This window comes from Brienomyrus brachyistius, chromosome 4 (assembly GCF_023856365.1).
Source record: "Brienomyrus brachyistius isolate T26 chromosome 4, BBRACH_0.4, whole genome shotgun sequence".
Taxonomy (NCBI): domain Eukaryota; kingdom Metazoa; phylum Chordata; class Actinopteri; order Osteoglossiformes; family Mormyridae; genus Brienomyrus; species Brienomyrus brachyistius.
This window is the reverse complement of record NC_064536.1, coordinates 20,785,459-20,803,631: the sequence shown is the minus strand read 5'-3', so window position 1 is coordinate 20,803,631 and position 18,173 is coordinate 20,785,459. Positions and strand designations below refer to the sequence as shown.

Here is an 18,173-nt window from a genome sequence, read left to right as displayed (position 1 = left end):
AAGTACAGGGCTGACCAAAGCTTTGAGCAGAGGAGGACTGATCTTCTGCTTGGCTCTCATCGAGTCTGATGCCACCATGAAATGGTCCTGTCTGCTGGATGTAATTGGTTAGTTGTGGGAGTAAGTTAAAAAGATTGATTCTGAACAAAAAAATCTTCTAAACAAAAAGGCTAAAGCTTTTTTGTTGGTTCTGACTGTGACCGGTACGTTGGTTCTCCCGGCCTTTGAGTGCCGTGCTCCAATTTCCTCCATGAAGGCTGCTGGACTTCGGGTTCCTCCAGGATTTGTATCATCAGGCTTACATGTGATCCAAGCTTCTAGACCTAGCTGGTGCACTATATCATTAACCTCACTGGTACCTCATCCATCTCAAACGTTCCAGGGTTTTACTCTCTGCCACACTCAGCTGTTAGTTGTCCTAATTTAGATGCCCTACGGTGGCAACTTCCTTCATGGGATTTCAACTCAGCACCTTCTTAGTTTTGGCCGTCACCTTTTAAGGAATCCTGCCTTACTATTGGGCACACTGTCCAGATATCGACTGAAAGAAGCTTCCCAGATGTGATAAAAAGACGTCTCACGTCACAGTTTTGTAAAGTATTATGAATGAATTAATCGACACTCAGTTAAAATAATAATGGAACGGATTAAATTAGGCCATTAATGCCAAATCAGCCCAGAAGAAGCCTAAACATATCTGACTGTTGGTTCCAATGAGTGTCAGGACATTATTAGTGTTTGATGAGCACTGGGGTCATATCAGCTCTTCAAAGTTTGAGACGTAAGGTTGATTAGCTACCTTGGGGGATCTTAAATATCTGTCTCGTCGATCCTTTGGGTTTTTGAGAGTTCTGGTTTTCCAGAATGCATGCGGAAGCGGAACAAGAAGGTTTTTCCGCCCGTGATCCAGCAGGGTGTGGGGAAAATAATTCAGTTTATTAAAATGTGGATGAATCACAGCCCGCTTAGGGACATAAATTGCATCGTTAGGGTAGCTGACAGCGGGATGTCGAGGTGAACAAGCGGCACCGTGAGATGAAAGCAGAGAATCCAATTAGGCGCCTTAATGAGAGCTGAAGGTTGGCCCTTAGCTTCCCGGCTGTGTCATGTGGAACAACAGAAACAGGGACGTCCTTCTCTGGCGCCGCTGGGGAGAAATCAGGTGAGAAAGGGACACGTTGAGGAGAAGAGGGAACCACCAACTCCTAGAGGAGAAAGCAAGACTCTCTGAGGAGCAGAAACCCATCTGTTGCTGAGGGCAGAGCGAAACTTCCCTTTGAGGGACCAACTTTGCTCTCTGTGACATCTTCAGCCTCCATTGGCCTACTGGAGATTCCGGCAAGGTTTCTATTGGCTGTGATCATGGCGATGTTGGATGGGGCGGGGCTGGCGGTTGGTCACATGCTGCCCCTACATGACCACGCCTCACTCAAATGGGCAGGGTTAGGTTTGGAGTTATGTTTGCTGTTATACCCTCATTTGACCTGCTGTGCTATAAAATATAACTGATGTAAATGCTGCTTAAATCGTTCTGAGGGTCAGTTTAAAGAATACAACAGATAAGTAATTAGTATTTCCATTTAACAGATATTTCCTACATTGCACTGTTTGCCCTGCTGGGTGGCTCATTAATGTGTCCTTGAGTGACTAATTCAGTGATAAAATGATTTGGACGATGTGGATCTAATGAAACCTCTAACATGAAAGAACTTCAGAAGAGCCCTTTTTTTGGTGAGTGTAGCTATTGTCGCCGTTTCTTAGCAACCTGAGCCAGCTTCCCATTGGCTGAGTGTGTATGGTGCCTGCAGTGTCGCTTGGGATCCTGAGAGCATCGTGTCAGTTGATATGAGACACCTTCCTTGCCCGGATGGATCTCTGGCACGAAGGTACGAGGGTGTGGTGTCTTTTGACGATGTCATATCCTGTTTTGCTAGGGATGGTAGGCGCGGCTCACTCTGCCCCTGGAACCCTGGCCACGCTGTGGTCTACTCTTTCATCGCTCTGTGAAGCCGGGCTGTCTTTCATCTCTCATTCTGCTTTGTGATATCACAAACAGGGGCGGCATGGTGGTGCAGTGGTTAGCATTGTTGCCTCACACCTTTGGGACCCGGGTTCGAGTCTCCGCCTGGGTCACATGTGTGTGGAGTTTGCATGTTCTCCCCATGTCGTCATGGGGTTTCCTCCAGGTACTCCGGTTTCCCCCCACAGTCCAAAGACATGCTGTGGATGGTGTGTGAGTGTGCCCTGCGATGGGCTGGCCCCCCATCCTGGGTTGTTCCCTGCCTCGTGCCCATTGATTCCGGGATAGGCTCCGGACCCCCCATGACCCAGTAGGATAAGCGGTTTGGGAAATGGATGGATGGATATTCTGGTGTCGGAGATTCCGACTAGATCCACCTTCCCACCTGGTCCCTACCACATCCAGGACCTCAGTGTGCCATGTGTATGACACAAACAGCAGCCAGCAAGTCATTACGAGCTTCTCCCAGATAACTACATGTGATTTTGGGGCCTCTCAAGGAGGGCTTCAGGTGGCATGGGCTGTGGGGAGCTTTCAGCATCTTTCCTTCGATGATTCAGCATCTCTTATGCCTTCACCATATGCCTCAGTTGCATCGTATAAAAGCATCAGGAAGGAGGACCCCGCAGTCGGTGTTGGCTCCAGTCCTGTTCCGGCGGGGGGGGGGGTTGTTTCCTTTATGCACCATTGACGGCTATGCAGCCACTCCTCTTCACTGTCCAAGACGACAGGAAGTGGACCCAGGGTTATGGATGTAGATATTTTCCTATAGGTAGCTAATCATCCTTGACCAACCCGCTTGAAACATTTTTTTATCTGCCTGCTTACGTAAGGAAATACGATGTTGCTACGGCGATAACGTTTGCTGGCATTTTAATTCCCCCCAGTAGCCAAAGGTGTCTAGGTGCCTCCGTCAGGCTCAGTGCATTTCAGTGCATGCGCCTGCCCTCGAAGTTAATTAGCTGCTCCGGATGCGCACTTGTACAAGCTCAACGCGTCTTGTTCAATGCCTCACAAAGGACTAGGCTTCTCGGTTAGTGTCCTTGAAGGAGCCTGAGAAACATCTATGGAGAGTTAAGCTTCCTCATGGTGAAGCGGTCAGGGTTCATTATGCTGCTTGGTAACCGGCCCAGCGACGGCACTGAAGCATCCTTAGCAGGTTTGAAAGGACAGCGAGCCGCATTGGCACCCTCTAGTCTCATTTGTTTCACGAAGAATAGGACCCCTAGTTGTGTATGACCTGGAGGACCAAAATCATTGCTGGATAGGGTCCCTGATCGAACCCCCCCTCCTACTACCTAAGGGAGGGGCCCTCAACCGAACCTGCATCCATGCTGTGGGATCTCAAGACCTTATAGCATCGGAATTTTCCACTGTTGTTGAGGCATCTTGAGAGACAACGATTTTGGAGTTGGGGGGGGGGCAATAGAGTGTTCGGCGGAGGGGGGCAGATATCACTGCAGCTGATTTTCTGACTCTGTTGATCCTCTGGGGGGGGGTGTATTACCCAATTCCCGTTAGCTCAGACAGAGTACTCAATTAGGCTCACCCATGGCTATTGCCTTACTGTACTGTCCTTTTAGGCTCGAGATCACATTTCTGTCCAGGTCGTTGACTGCTTATAGTGGCAGCAGGAGGGCGCTCTTATAGCTGCATGGTGAAGGCGGTGAGGCAAAGACCTAAGCCGAACTTAAGGAGTTCCCTTAACACTATTGTTTTCCTTCAGTGTTTATAATGGGGGTGAGTCAGGACCCTATGCCTGTGATCGGGAGGTCGTTGGTTCAAATCCCAGGGTCGGCAGCGTGATGTCACTGTTGGGCCAATGAGCGAGGCCCTTATGCCCCAGTGACTCCAGGGACTGGCTGACCCTGCGTTCTCTGTTTATCTCTTTGGATAAAAGCAACTGCAAAACAAATAAAATGTAATTTAGGATGCTTGGATCAAGAGGACAGATGACTTTGTAGGTGCTGGGACTTTTTCCAAGTTATCCATCATTATTAGTCTGGTCGCAAACACCACGTATGACTTTGCTTCGGACTTTGAAGTGGCATGTGACTCCCCTTCTGGAGAGGTGATGCAGCAGGTTCTGCCTTCACCCACAATGGTGCTGAGCTCTGCAGAAGAGCCACCGGCCCAGATAAACTGCAGCATCAGGTGAGTCAGCTCCCCCTGTGCCAGAAGATCCCGATGGACTGGAGCTGTGGAGGCGTTTTACGCTGCCCTCAAGGCCCTGTGACGGCCACTCATTCAGCCCCTGAGACAGAATGTGCGAAATGTTGCATTATGTCTGCTGCTTCGTGTATCATTTACCGTAATAAGAAAAATAGCATGAAATTGTAGCCTTGATGTCCTCCAGCTTATTGTGAGAACCTCAGCCTTCATAACAGCTTTCCTGCAGTTTATAGACCTTTTTGCTGCTGTACAGGGTCACTTATCAAACAAAGCGATGCTAATGTGGGATCCCTGCTTCCGTCTCTGGCCTGCAGGTGGCGCCGCAGTTAAGGCACTGCATGGGCAGCAGAAATTCTGCTGGTTCAAAGCTCATTCCCATCCCAGTCTCATTCCATCTTCAGCTGCTACAGTCCAGCTTCATAAAGCTAATCGCAATCTGAGTCCCCATGAGTGGCTGATTTTAACACCTGGGGCGACTTTTTCAGTGTGTTTTTAGCAGACACTAGCTCTTGGCTGTACCATTTAAGACCGATGCTCTGTGTGAATCCCATTCAGCTCTTTCCTCACCTGTTTTGGACTTTTCTTTTTTCTCCAGTTCAGTGTTTCTACTAGCGGTACTTCATCAGAATTCTTATGTATGCCATGTTCCAAAAGGTATAAGGAATTTGTTTTGGTGCAGATGGTGGCATGAAACATACGGTCAGGAGAAAAGCACAAATAATAACTAGAATGGAAATACAATAGAGACATAATGAATAAATTAGAATTATTAGATTTATTAGAATTATTAGAATAGAATATGAAGATGAATAAATTAAGATGCAAATAGTGAACAAACATCTCAGTGGGTGCAGTAGTTAGCACTATTGCCTCACCCCTCTGGGACCAGGGTTCGAGTCTGTACCATGGCTCCTTGCGTGTGGAGTTTGCATGTTCTCCCCATGTTCTCCCCATATTGTCAGGGGGTATTTCAGTTTCCCCTCGCAGTCTAAAGACATGCAAAATCAGCCAAAATGAAGCCAAAACATATCTGACTGACGATTCCAATGAGTGTCAGGACAGTGTCTATGTTTGATGAGCACTGTGGTCATATCGGTTCACATGATGAACTGGAGTTGCCAAATTGTGTTGGTGTGCATGTGGCTAGCTGCCTGGTTTTATACACCTATGGAAATGAGTCTAAATGAAAGACCTGCGATGGCTTGGGGCCACATCCTGGGTTGTTCTCTGTCTTGTACCTATAGCTTCTGGGATAGGCTTCAGATTCCCATGACCCTGCATAGGAGAAGCAGGTGTAGATGGATGGATAATACACAAGTAATGGTAAGACAGCCAGAGGTTGGGTACAAACAGCTTTGTTCAAATCAGAGTGCATTGTGGGAAACGCACACCTGTAAATGTGCAGTTGATCAGACATAACTGAAGAGGACCAAAGCCTTTGTTGGGATCTGGGATGTTTACGGAAGTTAAGTCATGTTTGCCAGACCGCTGTAGCGTCTTTACCAGCCCACACCCCCAGGTACAGTGTGACTAGGGTCCGATCACAGCCTTGGAGCAGAAAGACAACGTACAGAAGACCTTGCTGCACGGAGATTCCACAGTTGGACCAGAGGCTGGTTCTGAATTCTGTGCAATTGAATCTTGAAGGTTGAGTGGACATGGCATCATGGACTGATATGCTTGCCGTGCTCATTAATTTACGGCTTGTTCTGGGTTTGTCGCAGATACTCCCTTGACAGAAAAGACAGGGTTGAATGTAATTGCACTAATTTTTCCAGTTACAATTACAATTAGTTTGGGAGTCTCTCCCCTCATCACAAGCTCAGCTAATTTGATTAGCGATTGACAGTGTCAGTCGTTGTTGACTAATTAGTCCTCGTAGCAGCTAATTAAACACACTATCGCTGCTTGTACCCATTACCTATGTGTAGCTAGACTGATGACTGATGTCTTAATGTACCTTTGAGTTGCCCCTGGTCTCTACCTTTTCACTTCTGACAGTCTTTACTCTAAGCTTGAGCTGTTTTTTTGTTGTTATGAGAATCTAATATTGTCGTTCAATGCAGACTAAACTGGGGAAAAAAATATTGTTTTATTTATGAACTACATATAAAGTACAATTTGAGGCCATATGATTCAGGGTGTGATCTGCAGTGATTGGTTAACTGCTGCTGTGCTGTGATTGGTCCTGTCAGAGGCGCCGCCCTCTAACCATAGAGGCAGCCACTGAGTGGGGAACTAGATGGACAAACATAGAAGCGGCCCCACGAATGGGGAGCTAAGGAAGAGGAGGGCAAGGACTTTGCTCTGGTCCCTCATCCAAGCTGTCAACTGGTAACCTTCGTCAGATCACCTTGAAGGACCCTGAAAGATCTGGGAACAGGATCTCATTTTCTCTCTATCCTCTGTCTCTCTTCTCCTTGTAGGCCATGCTGTATGACTTGCCCCTTCTCTGTATGTCTGTCCATCCATCTTTTGAGTTGCTGATCCGGTCCAGGCTGTAGATGTGGTGCCGGTCCATCGCAGGGCTCATGATGGGCAAATTCGACATACCAGTTCACCTAACTGTATATTAGTGGGCTGTAGGGGGAAAACAGAGCACTCAGAAGAACCCCACACAGCCAGAAGAAACCCACACAAAACATTTCAGGCAGAATCCAGGTTCACACAGAACCGGCCCAGGTATCCAACCCCCAGCCCTGCAGCTGTTAGGCCAGATTGCTGCTTTATTATCATGAGAATGTAATGATATTGTTGGAAATATATTCTATACCCTGTGTACTTACACACACACACACACACACATACATATATGCACATTTTAGACTGTATGTTGAATTTGTCAGAAAAATTATTATACAGTAGATAATAAATATACAATAATAAATATACAATAATAATAGAAGTAACTACAGTACATATGATACTGTATTGTACCTCAAACGGACGAACCACTGAAACTGCATGATGTTTTGCAAACATCACAAAGTAATATACACCTTTGTTATTATGCACCATTTTATATAAGTTGAATTTTTAATATAATATGCTTCATGGCAGCTGGGGACTGCCTGTATATATTTTGATGTCATGGGGACCATGTTTTTTTGGCCCCTACAAAGGGAAATTCAATTTCATGAAAATCTGACTGCAGTAAAAACACTAAAAATGCCAAAAGTCTCGTATTTTGTTCAGTTCCTTACGGTTAGGATTAGGGCTGGTAGGGGTTAAGGTCATCATGTTGGGATTAGAGTTTTCCCCATAGAAATGAATGGACAGTCCTTGTCTCTCCTGCAAAGATATGAATACAAATGTGAGCGTGTGTGTGTGCGTGTATTTGTGTGTGCGTGCGTGTCGGTGTTCTGACAGTCACTGCAGTGCATCCTGCCCACCTTTGCCCTGACCAGACTCTCTCTGGAGTCCTGGCTGCCAAAGCTGTCCAGTGATCAGCAATGCATCTCTGATACGTGCCCCGCTGCGTGCATGTCTGTGTCTCTCTGGCTGTCAAAACTGACCAGAGATCGATGCAGTGCAACACCAACTAGAGCTGGATTCCTGTTCCTGGAGATGGATGTGCAGCTCAGAAGCATAGCGGTTATAGTTATGGTTATGGTTAGGCAGCTCGTGGTATGACACTGAGAGGACTGTAGACCATACAGGTTATGTCAGCCTTGTAAGCGCTGAGGGTATGTGAGGTAGACTGTTGTGCCTGTGATCGGAAGGTTATTGGTTCAAATCCCAGGGTTGACAGAATGATTTCCCTGCTGGGCCCTAGGCTAAGGCCCTTAACCCCCAGTTGCTCCAGGTTCTGTCTGAACCTGCCTTCTCAGTGGTAATAGAGTGGGTTAGCTCTCTCCTCACAGTAAGTGCACTGTGGTCCATCTGGAGAGAAAACACACCAATGGGGCAAAAGTTTCTGTGTCTCCACAGGCTCTAAATGATCTTCTCCTGTCGAATCCTCACCCTGGAGGCTGCACACTCTGGGTTTGAATGCGACTCTTCCTCTAGCTGTGGTGTTGGCATTTTTCTAGGGCCAGACCAACCCAGGTCACTGTAAGTGTTGGTTGGGTCATGAACATATCATGGAAACATGCCAATTGCTCAGCATCTGTTTTGAGACATCAGGTGTTTGCTAGGACAGTGGTGGTGGTGTGTGTGTGTGTGTGTGTGCGCGTGTGTGTGTGTGTGCGTGCGTGTGTGTGTGTGTGTGTGCGTGTGTGTGTGCTTCATACAGGTGTGTAATCTTTGAGCCCCATAGATGGGAGCAGCTGTGTAACCACAGCCTACCTGAACGACATCTATAAAAGACATTTGTCTCTTTAATTCAGGGGAAACTTTAAAAGTTGAACTTTAAAACTGATGTGATGCGAGGTGGGGGTAGCTGCACTGTCTGTCGATTGGTGACTCAGCAGATCCATACATCATGGCCTCCAGAGAGCAGTTGGATCATCCCATTACGGGGAGAGCGAGACCGTACCACTCGGCTCACGGTGTTAGGGGGTATGGGGGTGAGGGTTTCTCTTTAGATGACTGAATCAACCCTACAATGTTTGTCCCCTCCTATACCAGGGGGCACTTCTGTGTTATGGCTCGCCTTAAACCCTTCCCTCCCCCCACCATAAAAGTGGGGTATCTCACTGGCAAGCCGTGCGAGGAATATCAACAGCACCCCCTAACAGGCAGGGGCATCCAGGCGGTAGTGATTTCTCTGTGTAATTATGATGTATTCCCAACGCTGCAGATCTCAACATGGTGAATGAAGCAAACAAAACGGGGGGGGCTGTAGACACACCATTAATCACGTTCCTGGTTTTCACCTTCAGGCATATGGTGTAACAAAAAAAAAAAGGTGTATTTTAAAATAGACGCCCTCGCAAAACATTTTCGCAGCTGAAATGTATACTCAGGTGCCAGGGTAATGGGAGTGATGTCTAGAAGCAGACTCGCCGCTCCCACCAGGGCCCATGCCGAACCCCCCCTCCCCTGAACCTGGGCCCGTTGTTCCCCTGAGAAGGTGGGTCTGTCCAAGAGTGTTGCTTGGTTTAACTTCAGAAAAGATGAGTCAGTGGTACTGGGGCATGTCAGGTTGAGGGGGGCTTGAGGTCTGACCTTTCGCACAGTGGCCCATAGAGGGCAGTGTTGTCCAGCATTTCATTGCAAGCCAGGAGCATAGTGGTTTTGAATTGCTGGTAACAGAGGTCTGGGAGCTGATCACACCCACAGAGAATGACATCACTTTAGACAGGGCTGGCCCATGTTTCGGCTGACTTTGGCTTATCCTGTGGCTGAGGATTTCTCCATCCCATGTGGCGTCTTCTGAGCAATGCTTCAGCCGGAATTCGAAATGTTCTTACTGGTTTCTAGCAGACCAGTGTCATTCCTCCCTCTTCTACCATCATTTTCCATCAGCCACCACCTTTTTTTTTCACAAAATCAGTGAAAATTCAGCTGTTGGCCTCTTCCTCCATCCTAACCAGTTATTTTATGAGTATAAGAACCAATCGGGCCAGTTTTTAAATGAGATAACAAAATGGCTACTGGAATACAGTGTTTAATGGTCAGAACTTTAACAAAAATACCATAACTAGGTATTTTGGATAGAAGTTCTTTGCCTTTGTTATGAAGTTCTCTCATAGTGACTTGTAGAAAGTATATCCATCCATCCATTTTCTGAAACTGCTTAATCCCAACTGTGGTCGCGGGGGGGACTGGAGCCTACCCTGGGAACAATGGCACAGGCGGGAACCAACCTTGGGCAGGCGCCAACACACCACAGCAGAAAGTATTGCGTCTGTAGGAAATCAGGTATGGTGTATTTTTAATAATTTTTTCCTACCAATATGTTGTTATACTATATTCACACCTTTTGCGCATAGCCTTTCTCCCTCACTTGTGTTCAGTGAGCTCCACACCTTGTCACCTTCGACGTGGACTGATAGATTGCTTTACATATGTCACTGGCGGGTTTGTTAAGTCTAAGCAAAGACAGCATCATTTGGAAACACACTGTGTGTCCTTGACTGTAGAAGCCAAAAAGACCTTCTATCTGTGGAGGGCACCAGACGGGTTCAGACACACACTTGTCAAAGATCCAAGAGCAGTCTTCATTTTCTTTTGTTTCACATTTCTGTAGTTGTGTGTGTGGAGTTTGCATGTTCTCCCCTTGTTGTCGTGGGGTTTCCTCCAGGTACCCCAGTTTCCCCCCACAGTCCAAAAACATTCTGAGGCTAATTGGACTTGCTGAATTGTGTGTAGGTGTGCCTGTGTGAGTGAATGGTGTGTGAGTGTGCCCTGTGATGGGCTGGCCTCCCATCCTGGGTTGTTCCCAGCCTCGTGCCCATTGCTTCTGCGATAGGCTCCGGACCTCCCGCGACCCAGTAGGATAAGCGGTTTGGAAAATGGATGGATGGATGGATGGATTTCTATAGTTGTATCTTATATATATTAAAATTAATCACTACGGTACTCAGTTGTCTCAGTTGGTCATTTTCAGCAAAATCAATGTCTGTATTGTTTGGCTGTCTCCCTGTATATATTTTATTTGCCTATCCATCCATCGATCTATCCATCCATGCATTTTCTATACCTGCTTGCCCTTTTTCAGGGTTGCTGGGATTATCCCAGAAGCTACGCTAGTACAGATCTAGATAATATGAAATGGATGAGTGCCACAGACCTCTCTCTCCCTCCTGAATATGAAAAGTAGATTTTAATCACAATGATTACATCATCCTGTCCACTTGGTTCTGTCTGGGTGACGTCGTCAATGAAATGTCTTCCTCCTTCTATCATCTCCATAAAACTGCTCATATTCCAGCAAATTGTGTCGCTTCCTCTCAAGGAACTGGGCTGTGAATAATGCAATAAGTGCCAATTAATTGTTTGCATGCGGGCGCTCTGTGACAGCTGGTGCCAGTGAGTCATTTGCCACTCGACTGCATCAATTCGCTGTTGACGTGGGCAGCAGTCTCTGAGCTGGCGGCAGTGACACCTGCTGGACAGAAGTGGCACTGCACATAGCTTTTGACAGTGGGGGGAAAGAAAAAGCATTTGTGTTCTGCCATTCCATGAGAATGGGGTGGGGAAGGGGGAGGGGTCACCAGCCAAATTAATTATGTGGGATAACCTTGGCCATGAAGCTGACCAGTGTCCATGCTACCTTCTGCTGCCACTGCATGGCTGAAATGGCTGCCTCTTCAGAGGATTTGATCCCCTACGCGTGGCGCTTTACCAACTGTGCCCACTTTATCCTCAAAGACCTTTTGGGAATACGTGAGAGTAAAATACAGCCACATTCAAGCCTCTGACGTGATGGGGCCTTCGCAACCTCCCTGGGCAGGAGGAGCTGGTCGCTGTCGAGGTTGACATGGCAACAAGACCGCTGACCAGCGATGGAGGAGCTGTCACAGTACAGCACCTGTGATTTTGTACAGCTACTCATGTAGTAATTTGACAGACACAAAGAGAGCTGATGTGATATTCCCAAACGCCTAGATGAAGAATAATGTGATGGATGAAGGACATGGTCCAGAATGTGAGAAGATCGGCTTGGGGTCTTGGAGGGGGCGAGTTTAAAGGTGACTCCTTGGCCTGTGCTTTAGCAGGTCTGCTGATCATGAAGCAGTTTTTAGATCATGTACTCACATCTCTTGTACAGCCTTATGAAGTATGCATTTATTCACTGCTTTACACACCTGCCCCTTGCACTGACTGACATTGACAGTGTGGAGTATAGGTGCTAGGTGTAGCATAGAAGTGATACTCTGTGTACCGGCCCTTTAAGACGTATCCCTGAATTCTTCTGCCATTGCAGCTGTAAGGTCCCTTGCTCTCTGCATGCCGCGAGCGGTACTTTTTTTTTGCTGATGCCTGCAATTCAGGCTCTGGTGAGATGATTAGATTTGTCTGATCAAACGCGGATTCCTGACAGGGGCCCTAGGGCATTCCGAGGCGGACATGTGGGTGCTGGTGGTCATGTGACTCATGCTGACAAGATATGGGTCGGGTTTGTTGTGGCAGTGTGAGGTCGGTCACGTCCTCACTGTTCCTCTGCTGAATTGGGCTGCCGCCAAATTGATGGCTATAGCCGTCGTTGCAACTTCAGGTATAAAGTTAAGTTATTATAGAGCTATTAAGCTATAAATCAATTATTAATGTGCTATCTGTGATTTATTAATATGCTATTAATTAGCTATTAACTAGCTATTCATGCACTATTTATATATTAGTAAGGAGGTATTAATGAGCTACTAATTGATTTCGTAGCATGGAAACGCATACTTGATGCACATACACATGCATACACACACACCTGGGACCATACACAGATACAGTTTTTCTCATTTTTTCAGTGTGAGATGAAGCTACTTCACTGAAAGGTAGATTTTTTCTAACCCTTTTTACAAGGGGTGCCAATAATTGTGGAAGGTGCTGTATCTGTACTCTGTGTTTCCTAAACAGTGAAAGTGCTTAATCTTCCATCTTTTGTGGGAGGTATGGAAACGGGAGAGAGATGAACGGAAGGAGCCACTTCTAATCGGTGTGGCTCTGAATGTGTGTGTGGCTCTGAATGGAAGGTCGCCAGTTCAAATCCTGGGGTAAGCAAAGCGATTTCACTGTTGGGCTCTTGATCAAGGCTCTTAATCCCCAGTTGCTCCAGGGACTGACTGACCCTGATTTCTTAGAAAATGAACATTGCTTTGGATAAAAGCTTCTGATGAAAAAATAATATGTAATTACAACATGCCCTGGATTCGACTGAAGGGTCTGGGCTCTTCTTCGAATAAATTTAAGAGAGTTTGACTGCCACTGATTTGTGTCTTTGCCCAAAGACGTAAGAACCATCGAGTCGTAAAACATGGGGAATCGGCATATTGTTAGTGAGTTGTCAGACATTGGCAAGCTCGTGGAGTGAGCTCAGTCTCTCTTCTGGGCTGTTAAATCAAGTTTCACTTTCACCCACCTGCCTGTGAGTTAGGGCTAGAGAGCAATGCTACAACAATGTCTTGAGAAAGAGTATTAGCTCTTCTGGCACTGGAGTCGATCTATATCTATCCTGATCTGTTTCAGTTCATTAGCACGGTTCTCCCACGCTGATTTGCCCCAGTGCTACTTACCCATAACTCATTTTGCTTGTGGATGCCAGAGGTTATCCTACTCTCGCTGTTTTGTCTTGCAAACAGGACAGTGGTACAGTCCATGTGGCAATTACTTAATGCTGCAATGAACAGCAAAAAATTTGCAAGTTTGCAATCCGAACTAAAAATGATGTATTTATTTATGACAGTTCCGAGTTTAGGTTCTGAGTTTATCTTTATAGACCCGAATTACATGATTTGGTGCTGAAGTAAATAACTTCGACAATATTGGCTGGCATGGTCTTGTTGAGCTGACCCCTGCATATTTCATCCTATCTGTATGCTGATCTTTAATTAGACAAACCCCCTCCCCCCCAGTACTACCTCATGTTCTGAATCATATTTTAATCTCTGCAAGGATCAGCAAAACTCTCGGCAAGAGAAAAGTGTGTCTTGTTCTTGATAAGGTCTTTATCGATTATTACCGAGACCCTTTGGGCTGGAGGAAGCTCCTGCCATACTCCGACGCCTGGCTGCTTTTCCTGAAAGCCTCTTGCCCTTTTATATCCTCACTTCACGGATAAAGTTTGATGCAGAGTCCTGCCAGAGAACGTTTAATGCTCCACAGGAGATGGGGGGGAGGGGATGGGATGTTCAACGTGCTGGTGCCTTTGCCGAACGACCGCGACCTTTTAATTTGTGTGTTAGCTCGCACGGCACTGGTATCATTAGTCTTTTATTGAGCTCAGAAATGTGTCGAAGACTACAGAGTTCTCCCTCAGAATTCTCCCCTGGAATTCTCAAATGTTTTTGGCTGTTCTGCTGCATTCTTACCTGCAGTTTAGAGCGCCATAAAGTACGGGTGTGTTTGCTTTGTGTACTGCCAGATTGTGCCTTGGGACGGGTGGCGAACATTCAGTGACTGTGTGCCTTAACGTTCGCAGTTCAGGCGAGCGGCTCTTAGTCGTTCTGACAAACGTTGACTCTCCCTCTGGACATCCGGGACGTTATGTGTAGCTCCGTCTACACATAAGAATTTTTACACTCTGTCGCCACACACAGCCTCACACGGTGGAATCAGTTCGGTGCTAGATTCTGCAGATCTCTCTTGTCTGCTCTTTAATCCTCGGATACCGTGCTGCATCCCTGACTCCCACCCGGGGCTCGCACTATCCCTGGAGCACCGCACCCCCATCGTGCGGGGGGAGTCTAAGGCTCACACTCCACTGGGTCGCCAGCTTGTCTTCTGGAGGTGGATTACGCCCACGCCTGTCTGGTCCAGGAAACACTTCTGGAGCCGATTAGGCTGTGTGGCTGTCGGCCCTGTCTCCCATCATCTGCATCTACTTTGCCTCATTTCATCCCTCTCTGTCTTGGGAAGAGCCGCCTCCCTCAGCTCCTTCGATCCACGTCCACTTGCTCGTGCTCCTTTCCCATCCTCGCTGTGAGTGTGGTCATCTGAGTGGCTGCTGTGATACAGATGGGGGAGTGACGGGGGTGTGGATAGAAGGTGCTGCCCACATGTCCCGCTCTGAACCCTCCTCATACCAGCTGTCTGCATTTTAGTCAGTGGGTACCATGGGTCTACGTCATTTATTTTTCCACTGGGATTGGCATTAAGGAATAGGCTTGTCTGCGGACTGAGAGACCCTCTGTGTGTGTGGGTACATTATAATGTTAGCGCATGTGCGGTAGAGTGTGCAGGTTTCTTGAAGCATGTTTTAACATTGAATGCGCTTCATGACAGTCCCTCTTCCTGGCGTTCTGTACCACTGGTCCAACCACACCCCTCTATCCTACCCCCGGTGTAACACAACACCTGAACAATTCGCAGAGCGCTATATGCCTCTGTAAGCGAGACGCTCCTTGTTAGGGAAAGAGCTTGGTGGATCCATGACTCCTCGCCCATCAATCAGGAGTGGTGGTTGGGCGTCGCCATGGAGATGGGGGCTCCTGCTTAGCGCACACGCCGGATGAATAGGGAGAAGCCCAGGCAGGTTATGAGGACTCTGCTGGGAAACCAGAGATTGTCACAGGCCAATTTGTCTGATGTCATTTTTTTCCACCGAGCTCGTTGACTCAAAGGTTGTGAGTTCGCTGCTTTGGATGGAGGCTCTGAAATGGTGTGAAGTACAGCAGGGTGAAATTTGCTGTTTTGGTTCTCCAGAGAGCCACCTGAAAGTGAGGTGACAAGCCCTCAACTTGTTCGGGTGAGGTTCTGTGGTCCAGTCTGGGTGCTCTTCAACCCCAGACTGTCCCCAATAGCATTAGCAGGAAGCCTATTGTTAGCGGGCAGCTATATTCTCCAAGGTTCTGATCCATGCCACGCTTGGAATCCTTTGATTTTCTACCATGTGACCTTCATGTCTGTTTATAGCGCTTACAGTCCCAGGAGAAACTTTTTCCGTGTTAATCCCTCCCTGCCCAACCCATGTGTTATTTTGTAGCACTTTTTTGACCCTGCTGGAGAATCGCACCCACTGTTTCTCACGCTGAGACAGATGTTTTTCCCCGAGGACCCGCAAACCACAATGCGGGGCTGCCCCAGTGTGCACGTCTGGAATAGCAGGCAGGATAAAACTAGAGCGAAAAGCAGGATGTGAGACAGGGTGATATTGTTGGGACCAGCTGCAGCGCTCGTGAGAACAGCCTTCTAAGAATGTCTGCATGTGGACTGATGTTCCACAGATGGGGGTCTGCTTCCTCATTACATTCACCTTTATTTATGTAGCGGCTGCTGTTGTCCAAAGCGATGTATGCAGGAGGTGGACAGTGCATTACGTATGGTGTAAAAGCTCTCGGCATGCACACGTGCAGAAGAAGAGGAGACATTAGAAGACACATTCGCCGTCACGTTACAGACTTTTCCGCAGAATCTTCTGGAACCAAAAGCTTCCTTTTCAGCTTCCTGAAAGTGTCCTGTGCTTTTAGCCTTTAGCCTGCAGAGCCGTTGTGATCTAACTGCTATAATCCCCGTCCCTCCAGGACATCGCTCTGTCTCTTCGTCTTTATCTTTTTGTCTCTCGTTTGGTTCCTCGTCTCTCACATATCTCTCTTTCTGTCCATGTCTCTCTTTATTTCAGTCTCGGTCTCTCTTTCTCTCACTTTCGCGCTCCCTCTGTCCCTGTCTCTCTCTCTGTCTCTGAAAGGGGCTGGATCGACAGATCGTCAGTTTGTACTGGTGGGGCTGGTGGCGATGAGGCTCAAGGTGGAGTGTACATACTTTTTGCTGACCCATACCTTGCAGGATTTCTCGACTCTGTGGGGATGTGTGAATTTAGTACTGATCAGGGCCTACAGTAGTGTTAAAAGGGTGACAGAGCATGGGTTAATAAAGAGTTAAAGTCTCTGTCTCTATTTGTCTCTCTGCCTCTCTCTCCTGTCTCCGTCTCTCTGCCTCTGTCTGTCTGTCTCTCTCTCCGTCTGTCTCTGTCTATCTCTCTTTCTGCCTCTCTGTCTGTCTCTGTCTTTCTCTGTCATTCTGCTTCTCTCTATCTCTGTCTATCTGTCTATCTCTTTCTGCCTCTGTTCTCTCTCTCTGTCTATCTCTCTCTGTTTCTGTCTTTCTGCCTCTCTGTCCCTTTCTGCTCCCTCTCTCTCTCTCTCTGTCTCTCTCTCTCTCTTTCTGCTTCTCTCTATCTCTCCTCTCTCTCTGCTGGTAGTCCCTCCCCCTGCCTCCTTTCTCACTTGTTTAATAAAGCAGTGTTGTTTTTCTAAGTGTTCCCTTTGGGGATCCTCCTTCATGTGATGCAAAAGCTCCTTTCCCTCTCCCCAGGAGGCTGAGATTAGGCCCGTTTAATGTTTGAGGCGCCCTGGGTTTTTTGTCGAGTTTGATTACGCCGTTGCTGTTCCCCCCTTTTCTCTCTCAGTGGTGGCATTTTGCTGTATTTCTGCGGCGGCAGCGGCCTCCACCTCCTGTCCCCGATGTGCCGTCGTGCGTTTCCTGTAATGTGCTAATGTGACATTTTAAGACCGTGCCCAGGGTCCCCTTACCTCCCCCCCCCCCCCCAGCCTCTGCTGGGAGCCGCCATGACCCAACCCCAGAAGACAGACTCTCTAATTGAGTTCCTCTCTTTTCTGTTTTTTTTGTTTCACAGCTCAGTGTGAGACTAAGGAAACAGACTGAATGCTTTCAGATATTAATTTGCTCGCCATTTAAAGGAAGCACTGTCTAAAAATGGGAGGGATATAGATGAACCTTAAACACGCCACCCTGGTGGGTTGATTGCGCATCGCAGAGGGTGATCTGTCTTTATATTTTTCTTTTCGTGCTTCTGCATGGTGGATGTTTTCCCTGCACTCTTCCTTTGTGACACCAGCTCTTTAAACAGCCGCCATAATCTTTCTTGCTTTTCTCAATCTACTCTCGATCTGTATGTTTCGTTATAGACCCTCCGCTCCACATTTTCCTTGACTGGGATTGGCTGGTGGGGAGACTGCTAGCCTCTTAAGGCTTGGTTGTGCTTCTCTTATCCATGTGCGCTTACGGGTTGCGGGTGATCGTGCGCGTGGAAGCTTGTGTTCGTGGTACATTTGGCCTTGGGCACGGATCTGGTGCATACATGCAGCAGTGATAATCCACCATACTACCAGGCACCTTCTCATACAACTGCTCCCCATAACTAGTACCACAACAACTATTATTCTTCTTCCTCTGCTCTTTCTTGGTCAATCTCTACTCTGTGAAAGTTGGCGCTGCCACCTATTGGAAATACCTAGTCAGTTATGTTGCGTGAGCACAATTGCATGCGTACAATCGCATGCATGATCTCCGCCAGACCAAAAAAATCTGGGCTACAAGGGCTATGATGAAATTTGGGTGACCTCACCCTGTGCGTGACCAAAAGCACACTTCGAGAAGTAAAGTATGATTTGGCCTTTACTGCCGACAGGTGGGCATGCTT

At 47.4% G+C, this 18,173-nt stretch overlaps 1 protein-coding gene across 2 annotated transcripts in view; it reads left to right on the top strand.

Moving 5' to 3' along the window:
• Window positions 1-18,173, top strand: part of myripb (myosin VIIA and Rab interacting protein b) — a 73,901-nt gene that overhangs the window by 7,577 nt on the left and 48,151 nt on the right. The window contains exon 3 of one of the 2 annotated variants that reach the window (XM_049009882.1): window positions 1,762-1,886. The exons of the other annotated variant lie outside the window; for it this stretch is intronic. Within the exon in view, the coding sequence (XP_048865839.1) occupies window positions 1,762-1,886 (125 nt within the window). The remainder of the gene's footprint in view (window positions 1-1,761; window positions 1,887-18,173) is intronic. 2 annotated transcript variants of the gene reach the window in all.